The sequence below is a fragment of the Blastocystis sp. subtype 4 genome (genome assembly GCF_000743755.1).
Source record: "Blastocystis sp. subtype 4 strain WR1 chromosome Unknown seqid_0077, whole genome shotgun sequence".
Taxonomy (NCBI): Eukaryota; class Bigyra; order Opalinata; family Blastocystidae; genus Blastocystis; species Blastocystis sp. subtype 4.
The window spans coordinates 22,081-37,329 of record NW_014569470.1 but is presented as its reverse complement, the minus strand read 5'-3'; the positions used below and the strand labels follow the sequence as shown (position 1 = coordinate 37,329).

At 41.2% G+C, this 15,249-nt stretch overlaps 7 protein-coding genes across 7 annotated transcripts; 4 read left to right on the top strand and 3 right to left on the bottom strand.

Annotated features, from left to right (window-relative positions):
- Nucleotides 1-688: 688 nt before the first annotated feature.
- JH06_1500 (hypothetical protein) lies at nt 689-2,457 on the top strand (the record flags this gene model as incomplete). The annotated part of the gene is made up of 10 exons (XM_014672761.1): nt 689-951; nt 980-1,049; nt 1,080-1,199; nt 1,230-1,311; nt 1,343-1,551; nt 1,582-1,643; nt 1,673-1,792; nt 1,823-2,028; nt 2,059-2,171; nt 2,203-2,457. The coding sequence occupies 10 exons, from the start codon at nt 689-691 to the stop codon at nt 2,455-2,457; spliced, it is 1,500 nt and encodes a 499-aa protein (XP_014528247.1).
- An 892-nt stretch (nt 2,458-3,349) lies between these two features.
- JH06_1499 (hypothetical protein) lies at nt 3,350-7,087 on the bottom strand (the record flags this gene model as incomplete). Its single annotated transcript, XM_014672760.1, has 7 exons — nt 3,350-3,566; nt 3,598-4,142; nt 4,173-4,469; nt 4,500-5,198; nt 5,232-5,394; nt 5,425-5,873; nt 5,906-7,087. The coding sequence occupies 7 exons, from the start codon at nt 7,085-7,087 to the stop codon at nt 3,350-3,352; spliced, it is 3,552 nt and encodes a 1,183-aa protein (XP_014528246.1).
- Nucleotides 7,088-7,511: 424 nt separating this feature from the next.
- On the top strand, nt 7,512-9,121 carry JH06_1498 (aminoacyl-histidine dipeptidase; the record flags this gene model as incomplete). Its single annotated transcript, XM_014672759.1, has 3 exons — nt 7,512-7,531; nt 7,563-7,780; nt 7,812-9,121. The coding sequence occupies 3 exons, from the start codon at nt 7,512-7,514 to the stop codon at nt 9,119-9,121; spliced, it is 1,548 nt and encodes a 515-aa protein (XP_014528245.1).
- Nucleotides 9,099-11,547, bottom strand: JH06_1497 (hypothetical protein; the record flags this gene model as incomplete). The annotated part of the gene is made up of 11 exons (XM_014672758.1): nt 9,099-9,203; nt 9,234-9,371; nt 9,403-9,456; nt 9,486-9,764; nt 9,795-9,991; nt 10,054-10,126; nt 10,157-10,447; nt 10,481-10,806; nt 10,836-11,155; nt 11,186-11,472; nt 11,503-11,547. The coding sequence occupies 11 exons, from the start codon at nt 11,545-11,547 to the stop codon at nt 9,099-9,101; spliced, it is 2,115 nt and encodes a 704-aa protein (XP_014528244.1).
- Nucleotides 11,548-11,673: 126 nt separating this feature from the next.
- JH06_1496 (hypothetical protein) lies at nt 11,674-12,755 on the top strand (the record flags this gene model as incomplete). Its single annotated transcript, XM_014672757.1, has 8 exons — nt 11,674-11,709; nt 11,743-11,767; nt 11,799-11,883; nt 11,914-11,955; nt 11,988-12,064; nt 12,094-12,198; nt 12,229-12,631; nt 12,662-12,755. 8 exons carry the CDS (start codon nt 11,674-11,676, stop codon nt 12,753-12,755), a joined length of 867 nt encoding a protein of 288 aa, XP_014528243.1.
- A 65-nt stretch (nt 12,756-12,820) lies between these two features.
- Nucleotides 12,821-13,941, bottom strand: JH06_1495 (P21-activated protein kinase; the record flags this gene model as incomplete). The annotated part of the gene is made up of 6 exons (XM_014672756.1): nt 12,821-12,940; nt 12,971-13,072; nt 13,097-13,495; nt 13,524-13,678; nt 13,725-13,799; nt 13,830-13,941. 6 exons carry the CDS (start codon nt 13,939-13,941, stop codon nt 12,821-12,823), a joined length of 963 nt encoding a protein of 320 aa, XP_014528242.1.
- A 423-nt stretch (nt 13,942-14,364) lies between these two features.
- Nucleotides 14,365-15,229, top strand: JH06_1494 (hypothetical protein; the record flags this gene model as incomplete). Its single annotated transcript, XM_014672755.1, has 7 exons — nt 14,365-14,385; nt 14,451-14,495; nt 14,529-14,630; nt 14,662-14,840; nt 14,871-14,973; nt 15,003-15,071; nt 15,101-15,229. 7 exons carry the CDS (start codon nt 14,365-14,367, stop codon nt 15,227-15,229), a joined length of 648 nt encoding a protein of 215 aa, XP_014528241.1.
- Nucleotides 15,230-15,249: the final 20 nt, after the last annotated feature.

The window sequence follows — 15,249 nt, the reverse complement described above, 5'->3', positions numbered from 1 at the left end:
TTTACGTGTGTATCTATCAATTCGACAAGATTGAAGGAGATTGTACTAATGACTTATCAAACATGTTTCCAGCGAAAACTAGCTATTCCAAACACACTACAATGATTGACGTCCAACAAACTCACATCAAGTCGTTTCATCAATTCCTGTTCCGTTTTCTTTACACTTTTATCCTGTCTCATGTCCTTCTCTTTTGACATACGTAGGACGACAGCAAGAGTGCTAATCAGCGTATAGAGCAAACGTTCTTCCCGAATCCATATACCCAACGAGGTCAAGCCACGAAGATCGGTATCTCTCCCGATGGTGAGACTATTGCTTATGGATCTGGAACGAATGTAATTGTTCGCAATACAAAAGTGAGAGAATTCATCGTCTTGTGAGAATAGAATCCATCCCAAGGTTTTGTCTATTATGAGCATAGAAAACGCGTAACATATCCTTAGTAGAATCTGATTCTATTAACATTGCTTCCTTTATTCCACTGTTGTCCGAATTAGCCCAAATCAACATTATATCGCTTCTGGTGGTATGAAATGGCTTGAAAGATGGTGATATCCAGATATTGATGGAAAGGTTCGTGTCTGGTCCTTGGATAATGAGGAGCATCCTTTGAAGAAGGAAGTTGTTGTGGAAATGTGATATGATATCATAGATCAATTGCGTAGGCGTTGAAGTTCGCGACATTATGTGGGATTGCGAGAGCAAACGAATTGCAATTTGTGGTGATGGTCATGGTCGTTTAATCCGTGCTGTGATGTGGGACACTGGATCAGATTTGGGTGAATTCACGGGCCATTCGCGTAGTGTCAATAGTGTGGATTTCCGTCCTTGCAGACCCTATCGTCTTGTGTCTTCTTCTGATGATATGACTGTTGCTTTCTATCAAGGTCCCCCATTTAAGTTCGATCACTCTGATCCCCATCACAAGAACTTCGTTCATGCTGTTCGGTACCTATCTCTTCACTCTGTAATCTAGTTATTCTCCTGATGGAACCTTCTTCGTTTCTGTGTCTGTAGATAAGACAATCAACGTCTTCGATGGAAAGGTAGGAAAGAGAATTGTCTTTGATAGTCAGACAGGCGAGTTCTTACGTACGCTTCCGATGGAATCTGCCCATCAGAAGGGTATCTATGGTGTTGGTTGGGATCCTGATAATCAGCACTTCTATACTGCATCAGCTGATGATACAGTGAAGGTGATTGAAGAGTGATTGAGTGAATCATAGTATTGGAATATCAATACAGGTGCTTGTGAGAAGACCCTCAGTATTGGAGATGGGAAATCATTAGATTACAATCAGTTAGGGTGTAGGAATGAGTATAGAAGGTTATGCCATAGTGGATTGTTTGGGATCATTACGTGTATCAGTATCGCTGAACTCGGATCTGAATCTCATTGAGGATGGAGCATCCAGCTATACTACGTTGATCGGTCATCAGGGAGCTGTGAATACATGTCATGTCGCCAAGAATATTGGAACAGTCCTGACTGCAGGTAGTGATGGCCGTGTATTGGAATGGTCAGAAGGCCGTGCTCGTGTGGTGACGGTGAGTATGAGGAGATACGATGATTCATAGCGTCATAAGGGTAATTGTAATGGAGCAGTAGAAGCGAATGGTGTATGTGTGTCTATTGGCTGGTAGGATTGAATTCTTTTCTTCATTATAGGGATGATACAGTACGTTTCACCGATCTGCACACTCTCGAGGAATTGGCTGCGGTAAAACTGGAAGAACAACCTATGGTTCTTCGTACTGCCGGAAGCACATCGTTGGTAGTGTGTGGCCAGTAGGTGAATGGAATGGGAATGAATCCTAGTCGAATGTACCTGTTTGAGGGACAGCAATTGGTTGATACATACATGCTTCCTCAAGAAGTTGAGGCTGCAGATATGGATGAGAATGGATTGCGTGCTGTGGTTGCTGTAGAAAAGAACAAGAAACAGTGTATTGATGTATATTCGCTCCAATCTGGTAAGATCGAATTTGAGTGTGAGTCAGCGAATCACGAGCTGGAATATCATCGTGAGTATATTTGGATAGACTAACCTCAAGGTCAACGCATTACTGTTGTCTCTCTCTCACCTGATGGCTCTCACATTGCTTCGGGAGATGCTGGACGGGATATCAAGGTTTACAAGATTGGTGAGAAGGAGCCACTTGTGACAGTGATAGACAAAATCGAGAGATCATGTGTAGAGAAAGTGGATGGCTCACCAGAGCAATGTGACAGCAATAAGCTGGTCCCCAGATGGTCGTCGTCTGGTATCAGGCTCAGTTGATGGCAATCTTGTTGTGTGGAATTTGGATTCACCTCGTGAGATCCATGAGCGTCCTCAGATGCATCCAGGAGGTGTATTCTGTGTGGAATGGTCAAGTAATAATGTGATCTACAGTTGTGGAGATGACTCTTGTGTACGTGAGACTCGTCTGACAATGTATTCTCTTTGTTAACAAACACTACCACTCATCATCCTATACTCACAGTTGATACACAACACCTACTAGTTGAAGCAAGCTTTCTAATTCGTCGTCAGGCAATGGTAACCCGACGTGCATAGGAACACCGCGAACATCGGGAATAAGGTCCATATTAGCTTTAATATATTCTAGTTTATAGTTATTTGGGGCTTGCACACTAGGAACAGGATTTGAAGGAGTAGAAGTACTGACTCTATTGATATCAGTACTTGATGATTTGGTGATTTCCACAGGATGAAATGATGTGCTATTCTGAGCAAACGAAGGAGAACGAGCGTGAGTACTATCCTCTAGAGGATCGGCATTATTCTGGTTTGACTGCCGGAATGGAGCTGTAGTTTCTCGTGTACTGTGATAAACACTTCTTGTATCTACAGTCATATTCTGTCACTACCATCTCACTTGAAACACTTGCATTCGATGCATTCACTTTATTCTCAATAGACTGCCTGATTTTGTTAACAACTATCTGAATTTGGCGACTCCTCTATACTAACATAACCACTTCATGTCAACCATATTCAATTGCTTTATATGAGGATCTTCGGGGTCGTAGAGATTGTGTTGTTGCAAACAGCTTAGGACAATCTGGAAACGACGAAAGCCTATGTAGCCGTCCTCCAGATTTCCTTTTAGCGAACACTCTTTTGACATCTTAATAAGACTATCCAGATATTTGATATTTGCATCAAAGGTATATTGCGACGGATCAAAAAGATCCTTCTTTGCCATCTCCTCTAATCGTGAGACATACTCCTCTGCAGATCTCAAGTACCCAGACCCGTCCATTTCTAAATAAATTAATAGATAGCATCTAAGAGTGACTTTGGGATCCCAACACAAATGGTATGGCAAAAAAACAGTTCTAAGCATCATGTGTTGTAATTGTAATCTTTGTATCTTTTTCCACCTCTTTTCCTCCCACCTTCACCTTCAAGGAGGCCGAACCTGTCGAAGCACTATCATCTTTCTCCTTCTTGTCTCTCCGTTCTCGTTCCTTCCTTTCCTTCTCTTTCTCCTTTTCGACAATATCAGGTCTCAATTCTCGAAGTACTGCCTTCTTAGCCACTTTCAGCATATAACTAGAGATAACCTTTGAACCAATTAGCCTACAGCCCTGGTGTATCATATACAAACTTCTGATCAGGAGTCAGATAACTCACAAGATTACCACTTGGACGATGAACAGGACGCTTATCAATACGGGTTGTCAAAGCCAAATACTCTTTCCGGAACTGTTGGAGTTGACTTGAGAATACTGTGTTCTTCACTTTCGATGCAAAGACCTTGGTAAACACTTTGATAGCACGTTCATGAGCTTCAGCAACAGCTGTAAAACCCACTTCACTACAGCGACGAGCTCGTGTCATTATGATTGAATGGATATGGCAGAAAAACTCCCAATAATCATTCACTCCATGTTGTGGATTCCGTTCTACTTCTAATAGAGATGGTAGTTCTGCATCCAGAATCTCATCTGTCAAGAGAGGAGCTGACTCCTCTGCAACCACCACTTCTGTTGCTACTCCTGAAGGAACTAGTGTTGGTTGTGAAGATTGAGATAACTGTGTTGATTGAACACTAGATGCATCATCACGTTGGGAAGGTACCAATTTCCGCAGAGAACGAGGTAACAGCAATGAATAATCCTTGCAATCCTGTCTAAAAACTCTGAATATTTCTTCCACCATCTCATCCTTCCAAAATGCATTCTTCAATCGTCTTTGATTCCTTCGTAAAAACTGTTCCAGCCCATCTTCATCTTGAACTCGATGATAGAACCATGAATCAGTAAATACGTTTTTAGCATAGTCAATAAATCTAGATAGAACTTCTTTATCCTTTGCATCGTAATACAAAATATTACTGTCCATCATATAGAGCATATCTCCCTTAACATCATCCACATCATGATAATCATCTAATCGAAGACCACGTTGAATTTCGTCAAAGAATATAAGACGATCTACCTTCTTCAACCATTCCTACACTTCAGTATTCTAATGATATTGTACATATGTTGGAGCTAAGGATTGACGATTCAAATGTTTGAATGGAGCACAAGAAGAGACCTGTCGATTGAACTCGTCTAATGCCATTCGACATCTCTTCTTAACATCATTTGAAAGACGACGTTCATCAACAGTATAAACCTTAATATCCTCTTCCTCGATCGTTGGTGGGTCCATCATTAGTTCTGAAGGACTTCCGTTTCGTTCCATTATTTCATGAGCTGCTTGTGAAAGATTGAGAAAATCACGTTTTAGGAAAAGGGCTTCAGAATGGACAAACACAGATCCTCTTCCATTCGAATGGTACTTTGCTGCATCATCAAAAAGTTGAGTCATCCATTGACACCATTGATCAAAAGAGCCTGGACAACGCATTGCTTCATTGATACCCATAGGATGAGGTACCACATTCACATAGTCAGGATAGTATTCAGCTGGATTCATCTCGAAGTCATAGAATGGAACATACCCAGCTAAACGAACTGCCTTCAATTGACGCAATACCTCTTCAAATTCATGTTTTCCAGCATTTGGAGGCAAAGAAGGAGCGAGAGAAGCAAGTTCTCTAATTAATAGTTTACAAGGATCTCGTAGCCAGTGGATACGAGTTGGCTCTTCCAATTTATTGAATGCTAAGCAATTATCAAACATTACACGAAGTGTAGCAAGGAAAGAAACTCGATCATATTTCTCGAGATGACTCTAAATCCATGAGTCAATTGGATTCTCACATACTTCAATCATAGGCCATGTAACACATTTGGCAATTGTCTGTTCATATCCAGGCTGACGTAACAATTGTGATGGTGGAATATCAAAGATAGTCCAACACATATGATGACATGTTCGCTTCTTCATTATCTCAACTATGCGTATAGCCATATCACTCCATGGTTGACTATTTGTTATTCGTATCTTCATACCTTACTTGCTAGCAGCATATGAAGCTTCACCACTCATCATACGAGAATGGGTACGAGTTATGGGAGCTGGAGGAGTTGGAGAGATGACAGGTGGCTGAATATACTCCTGCTCATTCCACCGATCAGGTACAGTAGTTGTTGGAGGTACTACCTTCTCTACAGAGAGTGTTAGTGGACGCGACTCCATCCGCTTCTTCTCATAGAGTTTCTGTCGACGTTCTACACGTTCTTGTTGAAGTGTAGCTAATGCAGTAGCAGCCAGATCAGGTATCGTCTCATTTGCCTCTGATAGAATGGCACTCACTTTCTTCTTCAAAGTCTCAGCAGCAGTAATATATACACTTCCTTCACGAGGTGAATAACCCTTCCAATAATGAATGCAGTTATCAAACAGTAACATAAATTCATTAAAGAACTTCTCAAGAGATTCATATTCGAGACTCATGGCATGTCCCTACACTATCATTCAATACAGAAAGAACAAACAAGAATTGATCGTAACAGAATTGCTCTCTTCACATAATGATCATAGTCTGTTAACTGTTTGTTATCGATAGCAAAATAACGAATCAATTGAATCCCATTCACTTCAATTCCATAAACCTTCTCAATAACTCCACTATACACTCCTGCTAATGAATATAGTTGTTCTGAAGTGCAACGTTCTTCTAAGAGATCTCGTAATTCATCAAGAATAGTTCGATGAAGAGAATATGCTTGGTGCCGATTGGAAATCTGATCAACATTCATAAGCATGTTATAATAGATACAATTAGTCACAATCAACATCAAATCTCGGCGAAATCCTTGTACAGATCTGTATCGATTTCCTTCCACCTTTCTTCGGATATCACGTAAACATATTGGATTCTCTATTAGAAGGTAATAATCCTCACAAGATCGAGGTACTGGATCACGGAAGAGTTCATTTGCTGGATCTGCCAGTAATCGGCGAATGATTTCCAGCATTTTGCCTTGAGCTGACTTTTCCACTCCCCCTTGTGACCGTGGCTTCGGAGCAGATTTGATGGGTTCATCCAATGCAGCAGATGTCTCAGAACGAGGAGTAGAGACAGAATTCTTACGAGGTTCTGTTTTCACTGTTGGAAGTTCAGTAGGAACTTCTACAACTTCAGATTGCAGTTCTGGAGCAATCATATTAGGTGTACTCGCAGAAGAAGCCTTAGTGGAAACATTAGAACGATTATCTCTTGCAGTACTCAGTTTCATCTTGCTGATTACCTTCACCTCCTCTGTCTTGGATTTTGGTTCCGAAAATCGAATAGTGACCTCAGGTTGTTTTGATTTCTTGAGTTCTGATTGAGTGGTATCATACAGTGTATAGTCAGCATCTTCAGCATCTTCACTTTCACTAGATACAATCCCTCTCCGTTTTTTCTGCTTAACAGAAGAACTCTTTCCATTATCGATTGACATCTTCTTAGGAGGGACTTCATCGGTCTCTGAAGTGCCTGCTTTTAAACTCGTTTTGCGTTTTAGACTTGATCTACCAGAAATTGTTCCTTGAACACCAAGTCGAGACGAAAGACCTGAATACCAATTCAACCGAAGACTGCAATTGTTTGACCCATGAAAGATAGAACGGTAGCGATCTTTCTCAAGCTCCCTTTCCAGCATCTCTGAAATACACATCAAACTCGCATTCATTTCGATATTTTCGTAGTTTTCCGTGTAATATGCAATGTTTATTTGCATCCATCTGCGAAGATCTTCAAGAAAGGATAGACAGGACGTTTGATCGCGAAGAGTGAGCTACCAAATGATCCAATAAACAAACTATTTACTCGAAGAATAGCTGGTGAAGCTACCTGTATGATACGTCCATCTAGATAGAAAACATCCCTTTCCAACTCAAAATTGGGAACCGTCTGACAGATTGACTCGAACCACTCCACAAGATCAATACATGTATTGTAGCTTTCGTTGTCCATTCCAAAGAGCCAATTGAGCTGTCTTTCAGTTTTGAGTTTTTACGAAAATATATTGTATTTCAGGAAATGCAATGTTTTCAATCGTAGAAATAGATGTCTTTTTCATATAACATTTGTATCTTTTGCTTTATTTTGAAATAATGCCAGTTGTTCTTTCTGAGTTCGATTTTCTCTCCTATGGTGATGTGTAGTCATTGCAAAGCCCTTCTTGAGAGTCTTCCTGAGCCTAAGAGTCTTTGGAAGTACATGCTCGCTCTCACTCAGGTCCCCCGTGGCTCCAATAAGAGAGGCGAAACTGTTAACAATAAGCGTATTACTGCTTTCCTTAAGGAAACTGCAGAGGAACTTGGTTGTGAAACTTATGTCGACAGTGGAGAGAATCTTATTATTCGCAAGAAAGCTACACCTGGTTTGATTTGATGAGACGTACTGATAAATAGGATATGAGGATAAGCCTATTGTCTGTCTTCAGGGCCATATGGATATGGTGTGCCAGAAGAATGATGAGGTTGCCATCGACTTCTTAAAAGATCCTATCATTCCTCGTATTGATGGCGATTATCTGAAGGCTTCTGGAACCTCTCTTGGTGGTGATGATGGTATTGGTGTAGCTGCTTGTTTTGCCATTCTTGAGGACAAGGAATTGAAGCATGGTCCTCTGGAGATTCTAATTACACGCGATGAAGAGATTGGTTTGGTCGGTGCTTCTCAACTGGAGCCCAATGTACTTAAGGCCAAGTATTTGATCAATGTGGACTCCGAAGCTGAGAACTCCGTATGTGTGGGCTGCTCTGGTTCCTTCACACTGGAGATGACTCTTCCAACTACTCGTGTGGAGACTCCTAACACAGTTCTTCGTCAAATTGTGCTAAACAACTTTTTGGGAGGTCACTCGGGCTGTGATATTCATCGTGGTCGTGCTCACCCATTGGTAGTACTGGGTCGTATGCTGATGGCAGCAGATGACTGTGGAACCCGTCTAGTGAATATCGATTGTGGTACGGCTCGTAATGCTATTCCTCGTAAGTGTGTGGCTGTTGTGGCAGTGCCTGCTGAGAAGGTGTCAACATTCGAAGAGAAGATCATGGCAGAATTCAAGAACTTCCACCATGAGTATAATTCGATTGAGAAGAGTGCTACATGTGATATCACTGAGGGATCAGCTTCCATGTTGCCTTGTGATGAAGTGAGCAGTCGAAACTTCGTAAACTTCATTGTCACTTATCCCTTCGGAGTTCAGCGTTATTCACCTGAATGCAAGGACTTTGTGGAGACATCTGTCAACTGTGGAATATCACAGACTCTGGAGAATGGAAGTATAATGTTTACTTCTTCTGTACGTTCATCATCGCAATCTCAAATTAATATGATGTACAACAAGATTGTGTGTATCTGCAGAATGTGTAATATGACATGGTCTGAGAAGATTGGAGCCTATCCTGGATGGGAGCCTAATATGAAATCTCCTCTGACATTGAGTATGGTTGCTGCTTATGAGAATGTGATACATCGTTCTCCTTATTTGTATTCAATCCATGCTGGATTAGAGTGTGGTCTTTTCCTTGAGAAGTATCCTCATTTGGATTGTGTATCTGTGGGTCCTGAACTCAATTTCCCTCATACTCCTGAAGAGCGTTTATTGATATCCAGTGTCGAACCTCTCTACAAGGTTCTTTGTTGCTGTTTAAAGAACTTGTATGAATTAACTGTTTATTTGAACAAACAACTCACAATGTCTTTGCCTGACTAGCTCGAACCCTAGCTAACCATCCTTTCGGTTTGTAGTTATCTAGATCTGTAACATAGTAATGCATAATAGTAGATTTTCCCAACTACACATCATTATCTATCCACTTATTCACTTTATGAATACATCGGAACATCACTTCTTCCTCTCGACTATGGACATCAAACAAGTTTGCAGCTCGTTCTTTTTCTTTCTTTACTTCTTCCACTAATGATAATCGATTTGCCTCTAACTGTTGCATCTGTGTTAACAACTATGCTAAATACCTTCCATCATCACCCTACGGCCTTCATCTTCACACCCAGCTTTGTCTTCCGTTCTTCTAAATCAATGCATTTCTACTTCATTATCTCTCATTTTATCCTACTGCCACCTTCGCTGCCAGATCTTCCGTCATTTCTTGATTATCCGACTGAAGCTGAGCTATCTTCGCTAGACACATCGAACGCTCGGTATCCGCCTTCTTGTACTGTTCTTGCATCTGACTTAGTTCTTCTTCCTTCAGTGATAGTTTCACTACAAGCAGTCGATGTTGTTCTAAAGACACTGTTTCTGTATCCGAAGGTAAGGTTGTCACACCTTCTTGAAGAGTCACCATTTGCTTCTTTGTCTCCAGTAACTCTGCTTGAAGATTCTCGATTTTCTTCTATTCATGAACCTATCCCACAGTAGTCACATTGAGAGCAATTACACGCTGGTTCGCTAGAAGCAGCTCATTGGCCTGTTCTAAATACGCCTTGCTTGAGGTGACATTTGCTGGATCCTGGCCTGTTGATGTAGACTGACTTGAAGACACAGATCCGCTGTCATTCATCAACACATCCAGAGTCATCACAGTACTGCTTCGACTGACAGCAGGAGAAGCATCTGGATCTGGTGATACCAACAGTTGCAAGGATTCATTCTCTATCATCTGACCCAAACTTCATTCATACTCTCTCGTAACACCTGGATATCTTGCTGTAACTCCTTCTCACGAACCTCAGCATTCCTTAATTGTTCCTCTGCCTATCCTTCATTCATTCTTTTCATACTCACTTCTTGGAGCCGTTGCTGGTACTGTAACACATCATTCTGCAAACTGCGATTCTCAGCAACTAACTGACTCATCTTTGTCTCTGCCTCATGAGTGTCATGTGCAGCTGTTTCCAACTCCCGAATCCGTCGCTGAAGCATCTCCACATCACGACCACTTCGATCTTCTTGTAACTGCTTCTTGTATGTGATTGCTAATTGTTCCATCTTCTGCAACTGTGTCACTTGCTCTGTTAACACTTCTACTTGTGTCTGAGCTCGGGTTAACTGTGCATTGAGCTCAGCCTTCGAATCCTGGCTATTATTCATTCATTCTTCAACACTTACTGAGTATTCTTTTGTTAATGAACTCACTCTCTCACGTAGATTGGCTGCTTCATCTTCTGCTTTCTCCAACTCATCACGTAAACGAGCACTCTGCTCTGTTGTGAGCTGGACTGCAGATCCATCACTCTTACTCTGTAAGGCAGTATCCAACTTCATTTGCAGCTCAAGATTCTCTGTACGAAGAGATTTTAATTCCTCCTGTAACCGCTCCTGTTCTGCCAAAGCTGCATTGCGTTCTGCTGTGACTGAGACATACGAAGCCTCCAGATCTTCTGCTTCAGCCTTTTTCTGCAAAAGCTCCTCTTGAAGACGACGAAACTCCACATCTACTATTGACACTGCGAAAAGGATCTACCTGTCTCCTTGCTAGTTTCCACCATCACTGGAGAGATGCTACTTGGAGTCTGTTCATCTTCCCATTCACCCCAATCCTCTTCCAAATCATCACCCTCTTGAACAAGTTCTTCAAAATCTTTGAATTCAAGCTCATCTGGATCAATAGGACCTTCCTGAGGAACCATAGTTGACAAAACATCGTTGATCACACACATCAAAACTTCCTGAGTGGACTTGTCAAGCGATGTAATCCGGGACACGAAGACCTTGTTGTTGGAACATTTCATTGCAATACCAAGAATGATCTTCAAAAGATAGATCAGTTCCTCAGCACTATGACTAGGGATGAGTTTAATTCAATTCAATTACTCTTTTACAATGCTGTCAATATTAAGAACTTGCTCTCCAGAGGCAGCAGCTTCTTCGTCCACGATATCAGTTTGGAGATACTTTTGAATAGCCTGATACAATTCAATTGATTGGTCAACAGTTATGATTTCATTGGCACGAACAGGAGGATAAGAAAAACATGGATCACTGAAGATGAGTGCAAAGAACGGAAAGTACATTTGATTTAGTATCTCACAGATAATAATACCATCATTCAAATCATCAAAAGATGAAACATATTTGCTTAAACTTGGAAAAGTATTCACCTATTATTCACTTAGTAGCATTCGAAGTACCCAACTAACGAGAACACTTTTTAACTGTTCTAGTTCAACGTCCATTTGAAATGAAGGAGTATGGATCGAAAAAAGAGTTTACCGAAATCGTTCATATTTAGTCTATTCCCAAATTAATTCTGGTCCATAACCGCGGTATCATCCATACATCGAAATCTAGAGTTTCTTACAATGAAGGCCTTGACCGTTGCGTTATATATCTCGTTGGTATGAAGATCTCTTGTAGTTAATAATGCATAGATTGCTAGCACACTTGCAGTTGACTGTTGGGTTCATGGCATTCTTTTGATTTTTAGGTTCTGCGACAATTTCGTCTAGAAGAACGTCTACAAACAAGTACACTGTGACCTATGATCTTAGTCCTCTGGTTCATAATGAGCAGTATGTTCATTTGGAGAAAATTGACCATAGATGGGAAGTGAAAGATAGTGATTTGGTTGCTAGAAACTACAGGTTCGTTGATTTGTTCATTTGTGAGAGTCTAGTTATGTTTTCAATATTTGTACGTCTGTGAAACGTATTCCTTCTTATGGAACTTCTGGATCGCTCTGTCCCAACAAGAGTAGTTGTTTGGCCTAAGATGAACTGTAGCTGATACAGAGAAGTATCCGGCTTATCAGCTCGATGGAAATGGTGGTGGTTGCTACTATCTTGGAAAAGGTACTGAAGGATCATATATGCGTTGGGAGCCTATTGGTTGATTCTCTTCATCTAGCTAATATGTAGATAACGATGACCCTACAACCGGAGTTGTTCTTTCTTACAACGAAGGTGCATCAACCTACTGTGGTCGTTCTCGTAGTCTTCGTCTGAGCTTCTTCTGTATGAACAACTTTAACAACCTTCCCAAGGATAGTGCTGTGATTGAGTATCCCATGTGTACATATAACATGCAACTGGAGTCTATCTATGGCTGCCCTGTGGAATGTGGTCAGGTGAACAACAAGCTCTGTGGTGGTAATGGTGTTTGTGGATATGATCATGATACCTCTGCACCTCGATGCTTCTGTAATGATGGTTACTATGGTTCTGCCTGTGAGAAGGTTGGATCCGAGTTGAATGTTCTCAACAGTACTTCATCGATCTTGCTCGTGGTGACTGGATTCCTTGTTCTTGTTGAGATTGGAGTGTAGGAACGAGGAGAGAATATAATGAATAGGATCATTATGTGGCAGAAAGTGAAGGGTCTCCGTTTGGATCCTTCTGCATATGCTAATCTTAACAAAGAGAGTATGGGCATGCACCAGATCTAATGACCTTGTGTCGCTGTTATTGCTGTTTAGATTGTTTGATCTCTGAAACACTATCAAAAGATAGATTATTCATTTCTTCTTCTATTCAGAATATGAAGAGCAAATTGTGCAAACACCTCAGGAGTGCAAGCTTTCCGAATGAATGGATGCATTAGCATTTCACTGGCAGTTCCTCTCTTCTTTGGCTACATCTCATTCCTTTCACTCTCACTTACGTCTAGCTCCAAACAGTTCTTCAAGAAATCTATGAATTCGATGGACCACTTTGAAGGATTTCGGACAGTAGGCGAAGGACTGGTATGAATCATAAGCAAAGCCTATACATGATCTTCTTCCTTTACAAATACTCGCAGAGGAGGCTCATGATAATAAGGAGGTTCACCATCAGCCATCTCTAGCGCAGTGATACCCAGTGACCAGATATCCACACTTCCATCATAAGCAATACCTCGAATCAACTCAGGTGCCATCCAGAACGGAGTACCCACCACCGATTTACGACGATCTTCTTCCTGTGTGAGACCAACCGCAAAACCAAAATCGGCCAGTTTAATGGTACCTTTAGAGCTGAGTAAAACATTATCAGACTTGATATCACGATGAAGTTTGTTGTTTCGATGGAGGTAGTCCAAAGCCTGAAGAATGCATTTACAAACATATGCAATATGTGATTCAGGGAAATTAATATCAGGACCTAGAATCTCTGTCAAACAGCCTGCATCCATCAATTCCATGGCAATCTACATTACATCATATCCATAACTCTACCCAAAGGTTATCATTCCATAGGAAACAATCACGAAGAGCCACAATGTTCTCGTGGTGACACATACGTTGAAGAGCGAATTCATTTCTCAAGTGCTTCAGATCGGAAGCAGGTGCAACTTTCAAAGCGATAAGCTCACCAGTAATTGAATCTGTTCCTTTATATCTACCTTGAAAAACAAGACGTAATTCTCTACACTTTACCTGAAGCCCCTTCTCCAAGTCGTTTGTTGATGTTTACATACACTTTCATAGGATCTTCTCTTCGAAGGAATGCAGCTAGAGTTCAGAAAGAAAACTAACTCAAACCCTGATCCAGCTCCTGGATAAAATCTTCCACTTTTGGAAGAGGAGCTGGTTTGGAATGATCTTCCATATAGGCAAAGCAATCTACTAAAGCCTCCTTATTTTTCATTGCCATATCCTTAGAAATGTTGCTTGATTTGAGCAGAACCTTCCATTGCTCAGGAAGACCTTTCAATCCTGATGGTTAGAATGAACGAACGATACTTACCAAGTTCAGAATTAGGATCAATTTCCACATGGTTCATGCTCTGAAAGTTCTTTGGCTTTGATACCTCGACAGGAACCCCTTGTCTTCAATACATCCGATAATCCTTACATTTCTTGGGTTTACGTCCAAACGTGAACCAACTCGTGGACTTCCCTCCCTTCTTGTTTGTAGTGTTCACTTCTTCAGGAGCGTTCATTTTCTAGGGATAGTAAGTATAACAACTTTGCATGCTTTGCCTCAAATCTTACAGCGATACAACCAGATTTTGTTACGATCTAAAGTATCTGTGATCTCGTATATATATAATGATAACCGCGGTTTTCCGCGATAATGGATTTGCCAAGACGTAGGGTTTGAGGAGTTTAATGAAAGAAGAAGTTGTTGCTGTACTGAAAGTGACGTGAATTAAGGCGTAGAGTTGGGTGAAACAGCATCTTGCTGGGTTAGATGTTGATGAGGATGTAATTATTCGTTTTCGGATGATCCCTCACTAGACACTTGGAGAGTATATCGCATCTGTTGTTGTAGATGAGACGGAGGATCTCGATTCTCGAATGAGTGTTGTGGAATCGATTCTAATGGGTTCAACTGAGCATGTATGAATCCATAGTAGGTTTTGATGAGTAGAATGTGAGTTCATTCCTCCAGAACCTTCGAGAGTATCTAGGAAACGTTGCTGGGGAACATGAAGAGGAAGAGCCTACAGAGGAAGTGACCGAGGAGACGCATACAGAGCCTTCTCTCCGGGATATCATCAATCAAGAACGCCTGGAAGCTCAGAAGGAAACAAAAACACGAAAAGTCATGTAGGGACAACAGAATGTTCTCACATATAGTGATGTAAGTCAGATGAAAAAGCGAGAGAAGATCCTTAATACATACGGTTTTGATGTCCTTGAAGTTGATGGCAATGGAGAGTTGATTTATCGCCAGAAGGCTGTATGATTTGAGATTGTCTCTTTATGTAGGAAGAGAAGGATCCTTTAGAAGGCGTGAATGAAAATGCGCTTCGTGTGAAAATGGCTGAAAAGAAGAAAGTGGTTATGAATAGGTGAATCAACAATAGAGAGAGGCACTGAAAATAGCCCATGACACAGAAGTGAAGAGAAATAAAGAGCTCGAGGCAAAGCGAAAAGCCGACAAGGAAAAGAAGAAAACTGTAAGGCAGGAGCGGAGAGGTAGAGGTTATATGTGACATTTCTTGTTTGTGTCAAT